This window comes from Glycine max, chromosome 20, assembly GCF_000004515.6.
Source record: "Glycine max cultivar Williams 82 chromosome 20, Glycine_max_v4.0, whole genome shotgun sequence".
In the NCBI taxonomy this organism is placed as follows: Eukaryota; Viridiplantae; Streptophyta; class Magnoliopsida; order Fabales; family Fabaceae; genus Glycine; species Glycine max.
Window position 1 is genome coordinate 44,185,012 of NC_038256.2, and position 15,423 is coordinate 44,200,434.

At 32.1% G+C, this 15,423-nt stretch overlaps 3 protein-coding genes across 3 annotated transcripts; 2 read left to right on the plus strand and 1 right to left on the minus strand.

The window, feature by feature from the left end:
• On the minus strand, positions 1-5,571 carry LOC100797997 (ureidoglycolate hydrolase). The gene is made up of 12 exons (XM_041013450.1): positions 5,368-5,571; positions 5,199-5,284; positions 4,887-4,961; positions 4,538-4,666; positions 3,759-3,845; positions 3,387-3,589; positions 3,198-3,300; positions 2,833-2,924; positions 2,700-2,762; positions 2,293-2,533; positions 1,524-1,564; positions 1-924 (listed from the first exon to the last, which is right to left on the minus strand). Exons 3-12 carry the CDS (start codon positions 4,943-4,945, stop codon positions 827-829), a joined length of 1,116 nt encoding a protein of 371 aa, XP_040869384.1. The 5' UTR covers positions 4,946-4,961; positions 5,199-5,284; positions 5,368-5,571; the 3' UTR covers positions 1-826.
• A 2,340-nt stretch (positions 5,572-7,911) lies between these two features.
• LOC100798519 (DNA repair protein XRCC4) lies at positions 7,912-12,115 on the plus strand. The gene is made up of 5 exons (XM_003556318.4): positions 7,912-8,119; positions 8,240-8,382; positions 8,503-8,631; positions 9,850-9,972; positions 11,650-12,115. Exons 1-5 carry the CDS (start codon positions 7,981-7,983, stop codon positions 11,884-11,886), a joined length of 771 nt encoding a protein of 256 aa, XP_003556366.1. The 5' UTR covers positions 7,912-7,980; the 3' UTR covers positions 11,887-12,115.
• A 1,627-nt stretch (positions 12,116-13,742) lies between these two features.
• On the plus strand, positions 13,743-14,634 carry LOC113000697 (inhibitor of trypsin and hageman factor). Its single transcript, XM_026127366.2, has 2 exons — positions 13,743-14,123; positions 14,250-14,634. Exons 1-2 carry the CDS (start codon positions 14,105-14,107, stop codon positions 14,441-14,443), a joined length of 213 nt encoding a protein of 70 aa, XP_025983151.1. The 5' UTR covers positions 13,743-14,104; the 3' UTR covers positions 14,444-14,634.
• Positions 14,635-15,423: the final 789 nt, after the last annotated feature.

Consider the following 15,423-nt stretch of genomic DNA (forward strand, 5'->3'; position numbering starts at 1 on the left):
TTTACCATATTATACTTTGAACAGTATAATAACCTTCAATAATATAAAGGCTACATTAAAAAAATTGTTTAAAGGCCAAATAGATCACAAATTCAAGTCAAGTAAAGCATAAATAGTGAATGTTTGCTCACATTGAGCTCGAGTCATGTTGGTATATTTGAGAGTCAAAATTCAGACGTATTCTTTTGAATCTCTCCGTAGGCAAGAACAAAACTACCCACCTCAAGCATGCCAAGTTGCCAACTTTAATCTTCATCCAAACTTTACTAACTTCCTTCTTCTTGAGGAAGCACTTACAACCCTCAATTTCATTTTCTCACTCAAAAGATCCATGAAGGGCTATTCCAACTACCAAACTAAAATATATGCATTTTCCCCCTTATTTTATAATCACATTTATTTATTGAATCTAGCTGTTTCGACTATGGTAATCATAGGTGGGAATTTAAAATGCAATGTGGACAAATGAGAAAAGTATGTCTTTTGTCTCCAGACAAAGTGGTCCAACTACTAAGATATAAAGAAGCTATTCTGGTTGGGGTATATGCAACTGGATTCTACAATATCATTAGTTCCTTTGTCTTTTAAACACTCCGATGAAATAAAATTCACCGCTGTGACTCCTTCCACAGGCAGTTATCATTTTACTCCTGTAAAAAGTGGTTCTTATAGAACGACTTTTCAAATTGTATGGTTCAACCCCTCATTCTGATAGATTGAAGGGGGTATATCCAAAATTTGAAATGATTTAATCAGTAGGCTGTAACAGAAGTAAATTACATGTCCTTTTCCTACAAAAGTTCACATGAACTCACTACAGAAGATGTTAGTGACTGGACAATTTGGCTAGGGTGAGTGTTAATACTTTTACACCATTTGACATATCTTGAATGGTGGCAAACTCTTCAGGCTTATGGCTGTACCCTGCAAAAACAAGAACAGGAATATTGATAAACTCCTTTCTTTATAAAGGTGTTAGGCGAAAAAAAAACAATTTTGCATATCATTCAGCTCTATCAAATTGAAAACTTGAAGGCACATCCGCATAGATGTGAATAAATAGCAACAAGGTGGGGTGGGGCTCGCTGCCTCCAATCACACTTCCCCAAACCTGTATAAATTCAATTTTATGATTTTAACTTTTCTATTGTTTACCTATTAACAGGACAGGGTTCAGTTCAAGTTTGAGACAGGTATCTGTATTCTCAAACCAACACAGGTATCTGTATTCTCAAACCAACTATGCGCCCTCCATTTACATGCTGGGGAATTGGGTTTTCCAGCCAACATTTGGGTGTGGTAGGACGGGGACCAAAGGCTATGAGTGTTTTTGCCATGTCTAATTTAACATGAAAAACTTGTGCAATGTTTCTGAATTCTAAATTCATCCATTGGATGTTTATTTACACTATTAGAGCTCTACTTTTCAATCACTGGTGATACTTAAAATTTATTATAGAAGGAGCTCTACTATTGCACGAGCACATAGCACACATGCACACACACAAAAAAGCAGTAAATACCTTTGTAACATGGAATGAAAATCATGCCCATTGGAGACAGCCTGCAATTAAATAATTTGCATGAGCAGCAGATATTCAATTCATATGAGAGCAAACCATTGTATGTTTCTTGTAACATAATATAATTAGATTAAATTATGCCAATAAAGATCTGTTCAGCTACTGTATGTTTGGAAGCATTAAAATTATAGGGTATATGTGGCAAAAGGATGAAAAGAGAGAAAGGTGGCTCTCAACAATATTCTTCTTAATGTATGACAAGAAAGAAACACTAAGGACCAATTTATAGTAATAATTAGGTCAAGTATTAGTGTAATGCTACTAGTGCAAGACCAGCCCAACTAACATGACAAGACTCCAAGAAAAATAAGAATCTCAATGTTCTACAGAATTAAAATATATACAGTTTACATGCAAGTCAAATTTGCGAGAAAATGCCAAATTTGGTGGGTGGAAAAAAATATTCAGCATGCTCAAAAGTAAGACTTTCTTTTCCTAATTTCAATTTCCACCTGTTTGTTCACTATTTTGTTTTCCTTGTTTTATTGAGGTTTAGTCCTTGAATAAAGAGAAAGTCAAATGTATTTCGACAGTGCATTATCCCCAGCTCAAAAACTACAGAACCTTTAAATGAACATTTTTCTTGCTTAGATCCTATCTTAATCTCATTTTAACATTTGAATTTTTAAGAATGAATGTTTTTGGGCAATTCATAAGGAAATAATATCTGCTTATGTAAAACCAACTGTCATCTCTCTCTCCAGATTACCTGGCCATAAACAATGAATCATGATAGGCTCTACTAATCATCAACTTGCTTGTCAAGTTTAGTTCTTTTGTTGCAGTTTCTACTGCCTTGATGATTGCTTCATCAGAAAGGGCTGGTGGATCCTGATTGATGACATGAAAATCAGAGAGCTTGACACCTCGTGTTTTGGTTATTTTAATTGCTGATTGGTGAATTTTCTCAACCACTTTATTTCTTCTTTCCTCGTCAATGTCTCGTGTGTCTGCAACAGGAAGCAACTGAAATTATCCATTAGGTAAAGAAAAAAAGAAGTAAACAATTCTATGTAACAAACATAAGAAACAACTATTGCATGGTAAAACCAGTTGTAATTAATTAAACATTATAAGAATGCCTGGTTCAACCCAAGTTGTCCTGTAAATACACACCAATTTCTAGGTGAGATTTGCTGGGGATGCTGTTGATTGCTCCAGGATGCAGTTCCAGGATACCTTGTAAAATAAAAGAGGTTAGTTTAAACGAAAGTTCTAGATTAATCGAGACACTTCAATAATAACTTACCAACAGTGCCAACAGTATCAATTGAACCAGAATCCAACACATGCCTCTCTACAGCCAGGGCTAATTCAGAAGCAGCCAGACCAGCATCATTTCTGCTCCAATTGATATATAAAGTATACTTAAATCATCAGAGTTTGTTAATTAAGAAGTTTCAATTGCAAAAGGGATCAAAGTAGTGGACTAAAAAATATAGTGGAATCAAAAGACAGAATGCTACTATTTGTTAATTCAAAATCATGGAAAGATCTTGACTATTGAAAAGAAGAGGAATATCTGGCTGTTACAGTTCAAGTTACTGCAACAATAGAACAGGATAATGGTGTAACACTGAAAAAGAATAATATCTGTTTTAAGATGGCAGACACCTGTTAGGCATAAGGACAGCACCCGCATGGCCACCATTGCCTTCAAATTCAACTGTTAGACTTGCTGGAGCTGCAATGGCAGTGACTATGCCTATAGATATACCTGGGTCAAGAAACAGATTACATCAGAATATCAGATCATTGAAGTTATGGCTAATGAAATGACTATGTTAGCTCCAAGATGTGTACCTTCATCTTCCAGAATAGGTCCTTGTTCTATGTGCAGTTCTACAAAAGCAGAATATGTTCCTTTCTTTAAAAATACACTGGATAAGTCATCCTCATTTTTTGAATACCCAGCAGATCGTGCAGCATCTAGGAAAGATATGTTTTGAATATCAGTTGTTGTCTTTAAAGAATTTGCAAGATCCTCACTTCCAGCCAATAAGCGGCTGCACAAAGGCAACAAATGATAAAACTAGAAGTAGAATATGGGATGTAACTTGGTTATCAGATATAGAAAGGTAACATGAGAGGACAAAAGCAATTATGGATTTATTGATAAAAATAGCCACAAATAGAAGTCCTATTGTGATACAGTATAGAAATGCAGTTTCTGACCTTCCCAAGCTACCTATTCCAAAGCGTGTTGGTTCTTCTGATGTGAATAATATGACTTCCAATGATCTTCTAGGTTTAAAACCAGACCTGTGAAGGTTTTCAATCAATATCAGTATATCACAAACATCACTACTCCTTACAAAAGTGGATAGTGGTTGGACATTGTAAGTCTCATCTTGGGGAATTTGGATCTTTTGTATATATAAGTAATTACAAGGAATTGGTTATCTGTGGAACATCTCATTTCTACATAGTTGTATAATTTGATATTTCAGTATTATCCATAGCATAAAAATACATACCTTATTGTTTTTTGTAATTTGGTTTAGACCCATAATACGGTTAAACATCAAGTTATCAACAATACAACAATCCATTGATATCGTTCTAGTAAAACATCAAGTTGTCAAGCTAGAGAAATTCTGGAAGTACAGTTATATAGATTTTAATAACTTATTGGATAGAAAATATAGGTTAGCTTTGTCTTGATTCACTGTCTCTAAGGCCACAATGTTTGAAATTATTGCACTGAGAGAGACAAATGTCTTCATTTTCAATTGGCTAAGATGCTATATTTACATCCCCGATTCCTTATATGAAATTACTTGTGCAAAAACTAATGCGGGACACCAGGACAGTGAAAATATTTTAGTAATTTAAGGTGCTGAAACATCCAAGCTTGCTAGCAAATGATCAGAAGATAGACAGCAAATAAAAAAAATTGTATTCTGAAGATTCAATTAAGTCCTACATCAGCAATAATAAGAAAAATCAAAAACCTTTTCGGGACTCTGATGGCTTCAATAGCACCTAAAACACCAATAACTCCATCATATTTTCCAGAGTAAGGTATAGCATCAATGTGCGAACCTGTTGCAACTGCAGCAAGCTCAGGTTCAACGCCATCCCTGCATAAATCAAGCAAAGATAAAGTGGTGAGTGTAGTTAGTAAATTACGGGCATATTGCAATAAAGATAGGAAAGGTTATGATGTTAACATGAGCTTGAAGACCCAGTTAAAATATCAGAGACAGAGAGACAATTATAAATATAAATATTGAGGTTAGAAGTTATTGGATGAGATTTCATTTGGAAAGTTTTTGCGGAACAAAACAAGCAGACACTCACCAACGACCAAATATGTTACCAACAGCATCCTCTCTCACAGATAGACCAGCAAGTTCCATCTGGGTTTTTACATACCTACAGATGCAAGACAAGGAGTGAAAGTCTATAAAGCCATACTATGGTGAAGCTCATATATCTATCATATTGAATAGTTTACTTATAAGTAATGTTATATACAAAACTAAGATTAAAAAGACAAAGCTTACACCTCCTTAATGTTCTTTTACACAGAACCACTACTAAAATATACAGCCCAACCATCACAATAAAACTCACAAAAAAATGGAACTTGATCCACAGTCACACACATACCTGCGACCTAAAACATCCTTGTCAGTATACAAGACCCTTGTTACTGATGGAGCAGGAGAGTCAGAAAACGCTGCAAGCTCATCTATCTAATAACAAGTCACAGTTAAAGATGTTAAGAAACAATCATCACAACACAAGCCCAGTTGGGTGAGTGAGTAGTGAGTAGTACCTGGTTCTGCAGAGCCTGAGCATCAACGGAAAGTGAAGAGTGAGGTTCGTGGATTGTGTAACCGGAGAATCACTCCATGGTGGCTGTGATCGAAGGGTCATCATGTTGATGTTGCTGAGCTGAGACTGCAATGAGAAGAAAAAGTAGGAGCAGAGAGTGAATCATTTTTGAGGTATTAAATTGTTGTTGCTTTTACCAGCCACACCTACCTCATCGTCAGTAATAAAGGATTCCTCGTTTGTTTGCACGTGTTCTGTTTCTGTGCATTCACGTGCAAATATCACTTTCTTTTATTTTAGTTTTAGTTTTAGTGAAAGGGAAAGAGCCTAGGCCCACCACAAAACTTTATATGATTCTCAAATCACTCGGTTTTAAAAAATAAAAATAATTAAAATTAAAAAATATTTATAGATTTTTTTGGTAAAAAAAATATTTATAGATTTACAGAGGAGTAAATTATACTGCTACTCTTTTAGGATATAAATATCCTCCTATCTTAAAGTTAAAAATTATATTATTTCCTCCTGACAAATTTAAATATGTGACACTTGACTCTTCTTATTTTCTTTTTCTTTAAAATTTTGTTAATTCCCGTTAAAAATCTTAAGTAATTGAAGTGAATGATTTTTTTTCTTCATTTTACTTTTTTTTTATTCATTTGCTGTTTTTTTTTTGTGTTAAATTGTCTTGTATTAACCAATAGTCTATATCAACAAAAATTAGTTGAGTTGGTTAAATACAAGTGATTAATTTACTAAAGTTAAGTTTAAATTACTTGGATATTACTTAAGGTTAACTTATAATAAAAATAATTTTTTCAGATTTTATTTACTTTTTGGATGATCTTCAAGTTAATGAGATAAAAAATTTTAGTATGAATCAGAAGATTAAGATAAAAAAAAATATATTGATTTAATAACATTCGTAAATTATATATAATCAATAATTTATTGAACAAGTAGTTTCAATAACTTAAGAGGAGGTGAATTAAGTTTTAAAATTTTCCTAATAACAAATTTTAACCCATTTTTAAATTATATATGATAGACTTAAATGCAAAAGAAGAATAAACAATCAATTTAATAATGTTCTTTTAATTGCGTAAGACAAAGTAAATTGCAATAAAATAACTGAGATAAGAGAAAAGAGAAATGCAAACTCAATTTATATTGGTTCGGTCACTTCTCATACCCATGTTCAGTCCTCAAGCAACTCACTTTAGAGTTTCCACTACTTTTATAAATCCTTTACAGTTTTTTTAACACATCTTGGGATTTCTCACCCTTGTGTTCAATATTCTCACAATCCAAGAGACAAACGGTCTCTTGATTACCACTAAATTTATGAGATGAACAAAAAAATTTCTCTCCTTTAGAGTAGATGATACAAATAGAAAATCTTAGAAGAATTTTCAAAAAAATTGCAAGTGTTTGGCTAATAGTTATTTAGAGAGAATTTGACAATTAAGTTTTCTGAATAATCCCTCTTGTACTTATCGAAGTCAAGCACATATATATAAGCCCCTTGTGCCTTTTTAAAATAGTTTGAAAATATGTGTCTTTTCAAAAAGTTTTTCTGAAATTTTCTCACTTGTAATCGATTACAAGTTTTTGGTAATCAATTACATAGTTATATTTTGAAGAGTCATGACTTTTCAAGGTAACTGAAGTGTCATTACTGATAATCATCGATTACAAACATTTGGTAATCGATTACAAGATTTAAAATTCAAATTTCAAAATCTTTTTTGAAAGGTCCATTCACAATCTATTTTTGGTAATCGATTACTAGTGCTTTTAACTATTTAAAATAATTGTTTAAGGCAAAAAATGATCAACTAGTGTGAAATTCTTTTAACAAATAAACTAAGGTCTTATCTTTTTTCTTGATTTTGTTTGTTTGACCTTGAATTAATCTTAAATCAATCTTATTTGCTTAACATTGAATGTTTTTTGAAACAATCTTGTTTGCTTATACTTTGGCATAAAAAAAACCTGTATACATATATTCACATAATCTTTAACAATGATTGTTTGAATAATTATAAGTTTAAAATGATTTTTTTCATTGTTTTACTACCATGATTTGGTTATCTCAACATTGAGTAGGTTGCATCTTTAATAGATATATTACATTAAATTGTGTAATTATACATTAAGATTGCATTAGAACCTAAATTTGTTGCCTTTGAACTGCCTCACCCAAAAACCTTAGCAAAAATCTAAATATTAAGACTTCCAATATCACCAACCTAGTGTGCCAAACAAGCAATTCTTAAAAACCCAATTAAAGCACTTGAGAGAACAATTGGGATAGTTTCCCTCATGTAAGACTACTAAAAGTTGAATATTTTGAAGAAAAAAATAGTTCCCTTTTTATTTTATAATAAATGAGTTAGCTTAGAAATTGGTTTATGTAACATAGTAATATATTTTGTTATTTTTTTTAATTCAGCAAAAAAATTCCCTCAATTTTTTATATTTGTTTGTAAATATTAAAACAAAAGTCGTTTATAATTTATGTCAAAGTCAAACTTGGAAGATCAATTGAGAAAGGAAGCAATAGAGAAAGATTGTATAACGGGGAGACAGAGATTGCAGGGCATAAGCATCAATGGAGGAGGAAACAGAGAGGTTCTCCTGCTCCAAGCTTCTCATTCCAAAAGGAGAACCCATTTTCGTGAAGGCCACTTGGTTTCCCACCCACTTTCACCTCGCCGTCACCGACGGCATCACCGCCTGGCACTGCCACCGTACCACCCTACCCTTTACGCTCTTTTCTCCGTTTCCGCCACCCATTTCCAATTTTATCCCAAAACAATCATCAAGTTTTGATTTTTCCTTCTTTTTTAAAAAATAAAATAAAATTTAAGCATCGGCGGAGGAAGTGAAGCAGCGTGCTGCTCAGTGGGACCTCCCAGTTTCAGAGTACCTGAACTTGTCTGAACGCTATTTGGGGCTTCAACAACCTGGCTCTGTCTATGCATTTGATGATGCTGGTGATAGCCATAAGAGGGTAACTAACTAACTAACTCTTATTTATGTTAAGTACTTTGAAATTTATTCTAGGGTCACTACTTAATGTATGCTTGTTGTTTTTACTATTGTTTTTATGTGGTTGATGTGAATGTTGCAGTTGTCATGGACGTTTGAGAAGGAAGGAATGACTCTGCTTTGGAGATGGAAATGCTTGCTGTCTCCTGATTCTAAGAAAAGTAATGTCGAAATATTGGACTTTCTCATGGGTTCAAACATAAATCTAAGTGTAAGGTTCTGCAGCTTAACTTGTACACTCTCTTTGTGTCATTATGTTTTTGAAACAGGTAATTTCAGGTTCACTGTATGACATTCACTTGTCTGTTTTATGTTTCTCTGTTTGTTTGTTTATGATGGCCATTGTGTTGGATATGTCTTTCTTACCCTCTATTTATTCCAGAGGAAAGAAAATGAAGGAGGATGAAAATTTTTGAATTGAAGAAAATATGACAGAAAATAAGATTTTAACTTTGTTTCTAAAAGTTTATTTTATTTTGTTTTTCTATTTTGTCTTCTACCAAATAAAAAAAAGTATTATTATCTGTATTTCCTGTATTGTTTATTTTCTTTCCTATCATCCAAACAAAACATTAAAGAAATTGTATAGTTTATGCTTGACCAGGAAAGTAAGTTACTCAGCAGATTTTTATTTTTTTTGTTACTTAGCTTCTACATGCTGGTGGATTTTATATAGCTTAAGCATTATGTTTTTAGCAACTAATCTAAATATATGGGATGCTATGATGACTGGTCACAAATAGGACTCTATTGTTCAATGGGCTGATGGGAGAGCAAAAGGCTGCCTTGTCATTTATGATATTCTTTATTTTAGGAGGAACAGGATGAAATAGTAAAAACCTGTATATCATTGTTCCGTTGTCATTAGATTCATTGATTTAATTTATATTTTCTGTTCTGTTTGAGAAATCATCATTTATAGAAAGAGTGATAAACAATCTTGTTCTAGTCTTAAGAATGTGCAAAACAGCAAAAATAGCTAGAACTCAACTAGGAAGGATATAAAGTATAAACTCTTCTTCAGTCTTATTTTATCAAGTTTCTACTATCTCCTTGAATTTATGAGGGAAAGCCTTGGCAAAATGGTAAGATTGTTGACTTATGATATGGAGGTCGTGGGTTCAAATCCTAGAAATTGTCTTTCTGTTTGTAGAGATAAGGCAGCGAGCATGTGACACTGCTTGCATAAGGCACTCAATTTCTGCTTCAACAAGTCTTATGCATATGACAATCAATTTCTGCTTGAATCAATATGGAGGTTCTAATATCAACTTTTATTAAGAACAAGATTAGGGCAACAATCTCTCATTCAAATTCTGAGTATATATATGCAAATCATCATTGAATAGTGTAGGTACATGGAACTCTCCTCCCTATTCTTTAGTTGTGAACATCATAGTTTGGCATGTTCGTTTATATGCATGTACAGGACAAAGTTGTCACAGAAAATGAATTGTTTGAGAAGATGAAAGTGGAAGCTGAGAAGTGCTTAACCCAGAGTGAAAGAATTGCCAATGAGAGGCTGGAATTTGAATCTGAAATCTATGCAAAGGTAACTTGTTAACCTTTACTTTGTGGTTGTTGGGTTCTGGCATAGCATGGCTCAGCCCTGTGTCAAGAAGGCACAATGGTCCTGGCAGACTTCTGAGGCTATTAATTGATTAAACTAATTAACATCTTCTCTCTATTTTAGTCATTCTTAACTGTATGTTGAAATTGACTGGTTTATATGGCTCTGCATGGGAGCATTTTCTGTTTTCTTGTAAAACTAACTGTTATAAATATTTCAAATAACTTGTTCTCTTTACTACTTTTAACAGTTATAAATTCTTAAAAGGTAAGATAATTGGATTAGCAATTGAGTGTAGGGTGTTCCCTTTATTTATTCTGGGCCAAGTTTTTCCCATTAATTTCTGAGCTTTTGAATACTTAAAGCACATCTTTAGCTTTCAAAATTACTTGAATAAGTTGTATTTATTGGAGTCTTATACTATGTTAGTTTTAGTAGACAAAAAATTTCCGTAGCTGTTCTTATCATATGATAGTATCCGAACCAAGAGATTAAGAAGAAAGAGCAGAATTGATTTATTATTGATGATAAAGAAATAAGAGAAACAAGATAACCCAGGTAATTCGAGGAACATGGAGTCTCCTAACAATTTCCGAATATTTTCCCCTTCTCAAGGGATGAATCTGAAAACCTATTTGAGAGTTTTAATGGACCAAAAACTCTGTAGCCATTCTTATTATACAATCATGATATGAAGCAAAAACTTATTTGAGATTACTACTTCTCCCACTCTCTCTCTCCCCTCTTTCCATACTGAAGTTTTTATTTTGTTTCAAATTTCCGTGGCTGTTGAACAAGGATATAATTTTTGTAAAAATATACATGCAGCTCCTCTGTTTTGGGCAACTGCTTTTACAATGATGGTATTTCCTTTAGTATAAATTAGAAACTAGGTAATTTAACAAGAAATATGCTGGCTTAGTATACAAGCCTTCCACCAATATTATTGCAGGGTCTGGAAAGGGTCAGATGTAAAAATCTAATTACAAAATATTTGTGTGGTGAACACCAAGCATTGGTTATAAATGACATAGATGTAAGTTATTTTCTCTTGGAAACTCTTATACTGTATCTAAAGTATTTTGATACCTTTTTCTTGATTTGGTTGTTGAAGATATGTTCGTCAAAGTATCTTTAAATAGCCAACAAAAAATGTTTAGTTTATGAATTTGTTCTCTACTATAACAAAAACCTGTGCAATATGAATGTGCTTCTATGTTGTTTATTATCTTTCTGAATAGTGTCACACTGTCACTGCCTAAACCACATGTTTCTCTTTTTCTTTTCTTATTTTTCTGTGGCAATGCCTAACTCACAGGCTGAGGGCCCTTTCTTTTTCTAAGATACTAAAAACGTTTAGTGCTAAAGGCTGCACCAAGTTCCAGACAGTTGTAGAATGTTCAGTATTATTGTGTTGGAAAAGTCATGTATGAGAACATGCATTAATAAATAAATAGGTAGAAGAGTTTAATTTGAGGGCACCTCTTTCATCAATATCTGGTTATTGAAGGCTAACTTTACTAGTGGAAAGGACGATTTTGTGTTAATAGTACATTTTCTTATTACATTTTCTTGTGGTACTAATTTTGCATATTTATTTTTGCTTTCCTTTTTCCAAATTTCAATCAAGGATGACCTTCTATTTTGTTTTGTTTTTAGTTTCTGGGGGTGTTAAATTCTAAAAAGTCAAAACTGAGAGTGCTTCGAGATAAGCTGTCAAAGCAAGAGAATTCTGAGAAATCTCCTGAAGAGGAAGACACAGACAAAACTGAGAGTTTTGACGAAGAAAATGATTTTGAAAGAAGTGATGAAGATCCTCAAAAGGATATTACTAGTTCTTCAAAGGAAGTTATGGCAAATAAGCCTTCTCATCCAAAAAGAATTAGACACAAATGACATATATTTGCAGCAATCAAGAGTTGTTTTCCATCTTGGATTTGACATCTTTACAGAAATTAGTTAACTAAGATAAGACATGTTTACCTTGTTATCTATTATTCATGCCCCATAATCCATATAGAACAGTGTAAACCTTTGTCTTGTCTTGTGTACAGTTTTGTGTATTTCTCAGGTTCTATGTAGAAGTATCAAATGTTTACATAGGCTACTCAATTGTATGCGAAAACCGTTGCATGCCACTGCCAACTGAGCATCTCACACTTAATTTTTTTTGGTACGATTAAAATGGGACAACTTTTGATATCTCCTATTCCTTAAACAAAGGATAAAATCAACATTTCAGTGGTTGACGCCTAAATCAACTATTAATTTTCTAACACATTTATGATTTGTTAAAAAGTGAGTTGTTGTGTATAAGAAAAAGTAAAAAGTAAATGAAAAATAGAAATAATTGCATGTGGCAATCTTTTGATATTTGAGTAATGAAATTGTATTTTGAAATATTTGTAACTTTTTTAAAGTTCTTTTAAAGAGACTAGTTTTCAATTGTAATTTGGAGATGTTTTTATTTTATTTTTTGATCATATTATAGGTGTTAATTATATACTTATTTTATTGATGATTAATATCTATAAAAAAAAAAATCTAACTATTTTCAGTGAGATTTTGGCTTTTAATCACGTTTTCATTTACAAAATTTGAATAGGGGAATTTAAAAATAATTTTACTTGGACTAACTTAGTATTGGTTATAAATGTTCTTAATTTTGTTCATATAAAAAAGATACATCCATGTTCTTGGATTGGGTTAAGATATTTTATTTCATATTTGATATTTATCTTGTAAGAAACTTCTTTTTATTTCATTGAGATTTAACCAATTATAAAATAGTTAATCTTTTAATGGAATAGGTCAACTTTATCCATATTTTAAAAAAGGTAAACTTTTTCTTATAAATGATTAATTAACTATTTTTTTATAACGGCTAATTAATTAACTACTTTGATGATCTGTTAACATAAAAAATGTCACGCGTTCGTGGGGGAAGTGTTTTTACACCTTTATCCGGCTCTGAAAGTTTTTTTTTTTTTTTAATTCATCTTAAAACCAAATAAGAGTTTGTGAGAGGAGAGGGAAAAAAAATAAGAGAAAATGGAATTATCTAAGAAAGCAAGGTTTTAAGTTGGCGTACTCATCAACGTATGCTAGCATGGAAGAAAAATCAGAGTCAATGTTGGCTTTCAAATCCACAATCGATATTTCACATTTCAACATGTAATTGCACTTCTAATTCTAAAGACCGTCTGTAATTGTCAAACTTTTCTTCTAGTCCGTACATGTTGATAGGGATTTGGAGTCTTGGATTGAGGAGTGGATAAGTTTGAAGTTAGACCGAACAAATTTTAATAAAATCAACTTTAAATTAATAAAAATTATTTTTTTGAGAAAAAATTAATAAAAATTATTGAGTAACATCAGTTATAAATTTTATATGAAATGTATATTATGATTTATGACAAAAGGAATTGATTTTGTTCATTTGCCCAACTTACTCTTTCTTTTGAACTGTCGTCAAGAAAAGAAACTACAAACTATCAATGAAAAATTATGACGATGACGGAAGCATCATCCAAGTAGCCAACAGGGGGATATATACAAAGATGATGGAGGAAAAAATCATTGTTCTTATCTCCAAAAGATCAGAGTCCATGTTTTGCAAGCGTATCAGGATAGACATGTTTCCATGCATGAAATAAAATTAGCTTGAGAAGCAAACTCCATAATAGCTTTGATTTGCCAAATTGATAATATAAAATAAATTATTTAACACTAGTTGGTAACTATGTAGAAGCGAACTGCACTCCTTTAACCCCAAAAATTAGTCTTACATCAGCTATATATGCTGTGGAGATATCCAATTTCTTTCTTTTTATTTTTTTAAATAAAAGAGCAAGGATGCATCCATAAATTTAGATGTGAACTGTGGATTGAATTGAACACAGTTCAGCAGCATATATTGAATTCTGATTTCGTGATATTTTAAGTTTTGCCAATGTACGTGTTAAACTAGAAGAATGCACGGACACGGTTTATATACCAAGCCATGAGCTAGCCATAAAAAAAACTAGAAATACACCCCTTCCCCCCAAACAGATTGAGTTGCATTTATAAAAAAAAAAAAAAGTCAAACAGAGAATTAGGCAATAAGCTAAAGATGTCTGACGATTGCAAAGGTAACAACTATGTTCAAATATATAAGATTTGTATATGAACATAGTTTTAATGAATTAGTAACAGTCATAAATTGCAATGAATAATGTCTTGTAACTAATAATTCGAGGGTTTGGCTTGTTGTGCAGGTAAGAGCTCATGGCCTGAGCTTGTTGGAGTGCAAGGGACAGTGGCAGAGGCTACAATTGAGAGAGAGAATCCTTTGGTGAATGCTATCATTGTGCCTGAAGGAAACAGGGTCATCACTGATTACCGCTGTGATAGGGTTTGGGTTTGGATCAACAAAGATGGAATTGTCAAGGAAGTTCCACACATTGGATAGAAACTTTTCCCTCTAGCTAGGGTTCAAATAATTGTTTCCAGTTTTATGTTATTTTATTCAGAAAGTTTCAGAAATGTCAAAAGATTAATATAATAAACCAACTAGAGTTGGCCTTGTAAAATGTTTTAGATTCAAAATCTGTTGTTGTCATTGCATAAAAAAAAGTTAATATAATCATCTTTTATATGCAATTTTTACTATTTTTATAAGCTAATGATTTATTGATAAGATGATCTTAAAGTAAAGAGCACACAAGATTTGTCCTCAAAGATCAAGAAATAATTACATCTGAGTAGGCCTGTATGCACCAATTGCACGGCCCATTCAACCAAAATAACGAAAGAAATACATGTCACTGGACTTTCAAGAATTACATATTTAGTGAGTATATATATGTGTATATATATATATATATATATATATATATATTTCCAAAGCAATGAAAGCATAACTAACTGATCCAAAACTTCGATGCTTGGTGCTTCATTGCCTGGTTTTGTGAGTTGACTGAGTTCCTTGATGTGCCAGTGCCACTCATTTGCACAGTGCTTATCACATTATACATATAATTTTGGACATTCTAAATCCAGTGCCTTGTATGTGTTAGAATCTATTAATGATAAGAATTAGTTATGATATGAATTTAAAGAATTAGTTATGATATGAATTTAAATTATAATTGATCTAAATTTCTATACATTTTTTTATATTTGTGATTATGTTTTGATACACATTCTAGTAGTTTGGAGGAAGTTTTAGCATATTTTAGGTGGATTCAGACAATAAAAACAGAAATGGAAACTTGTTTGATTCAAATTCATGTATATTTTTTCCTTTTGTATTTTGTGATTCTATTTTGATATTTTGTCCTTAATAATTATGGAGAAATGATAAAAAAGATTATGTATTTATTTATGGTTTCATATCAATAAAAACTACATGATATCATTTTCTTAATTGTAACATTGTACATATCAAAC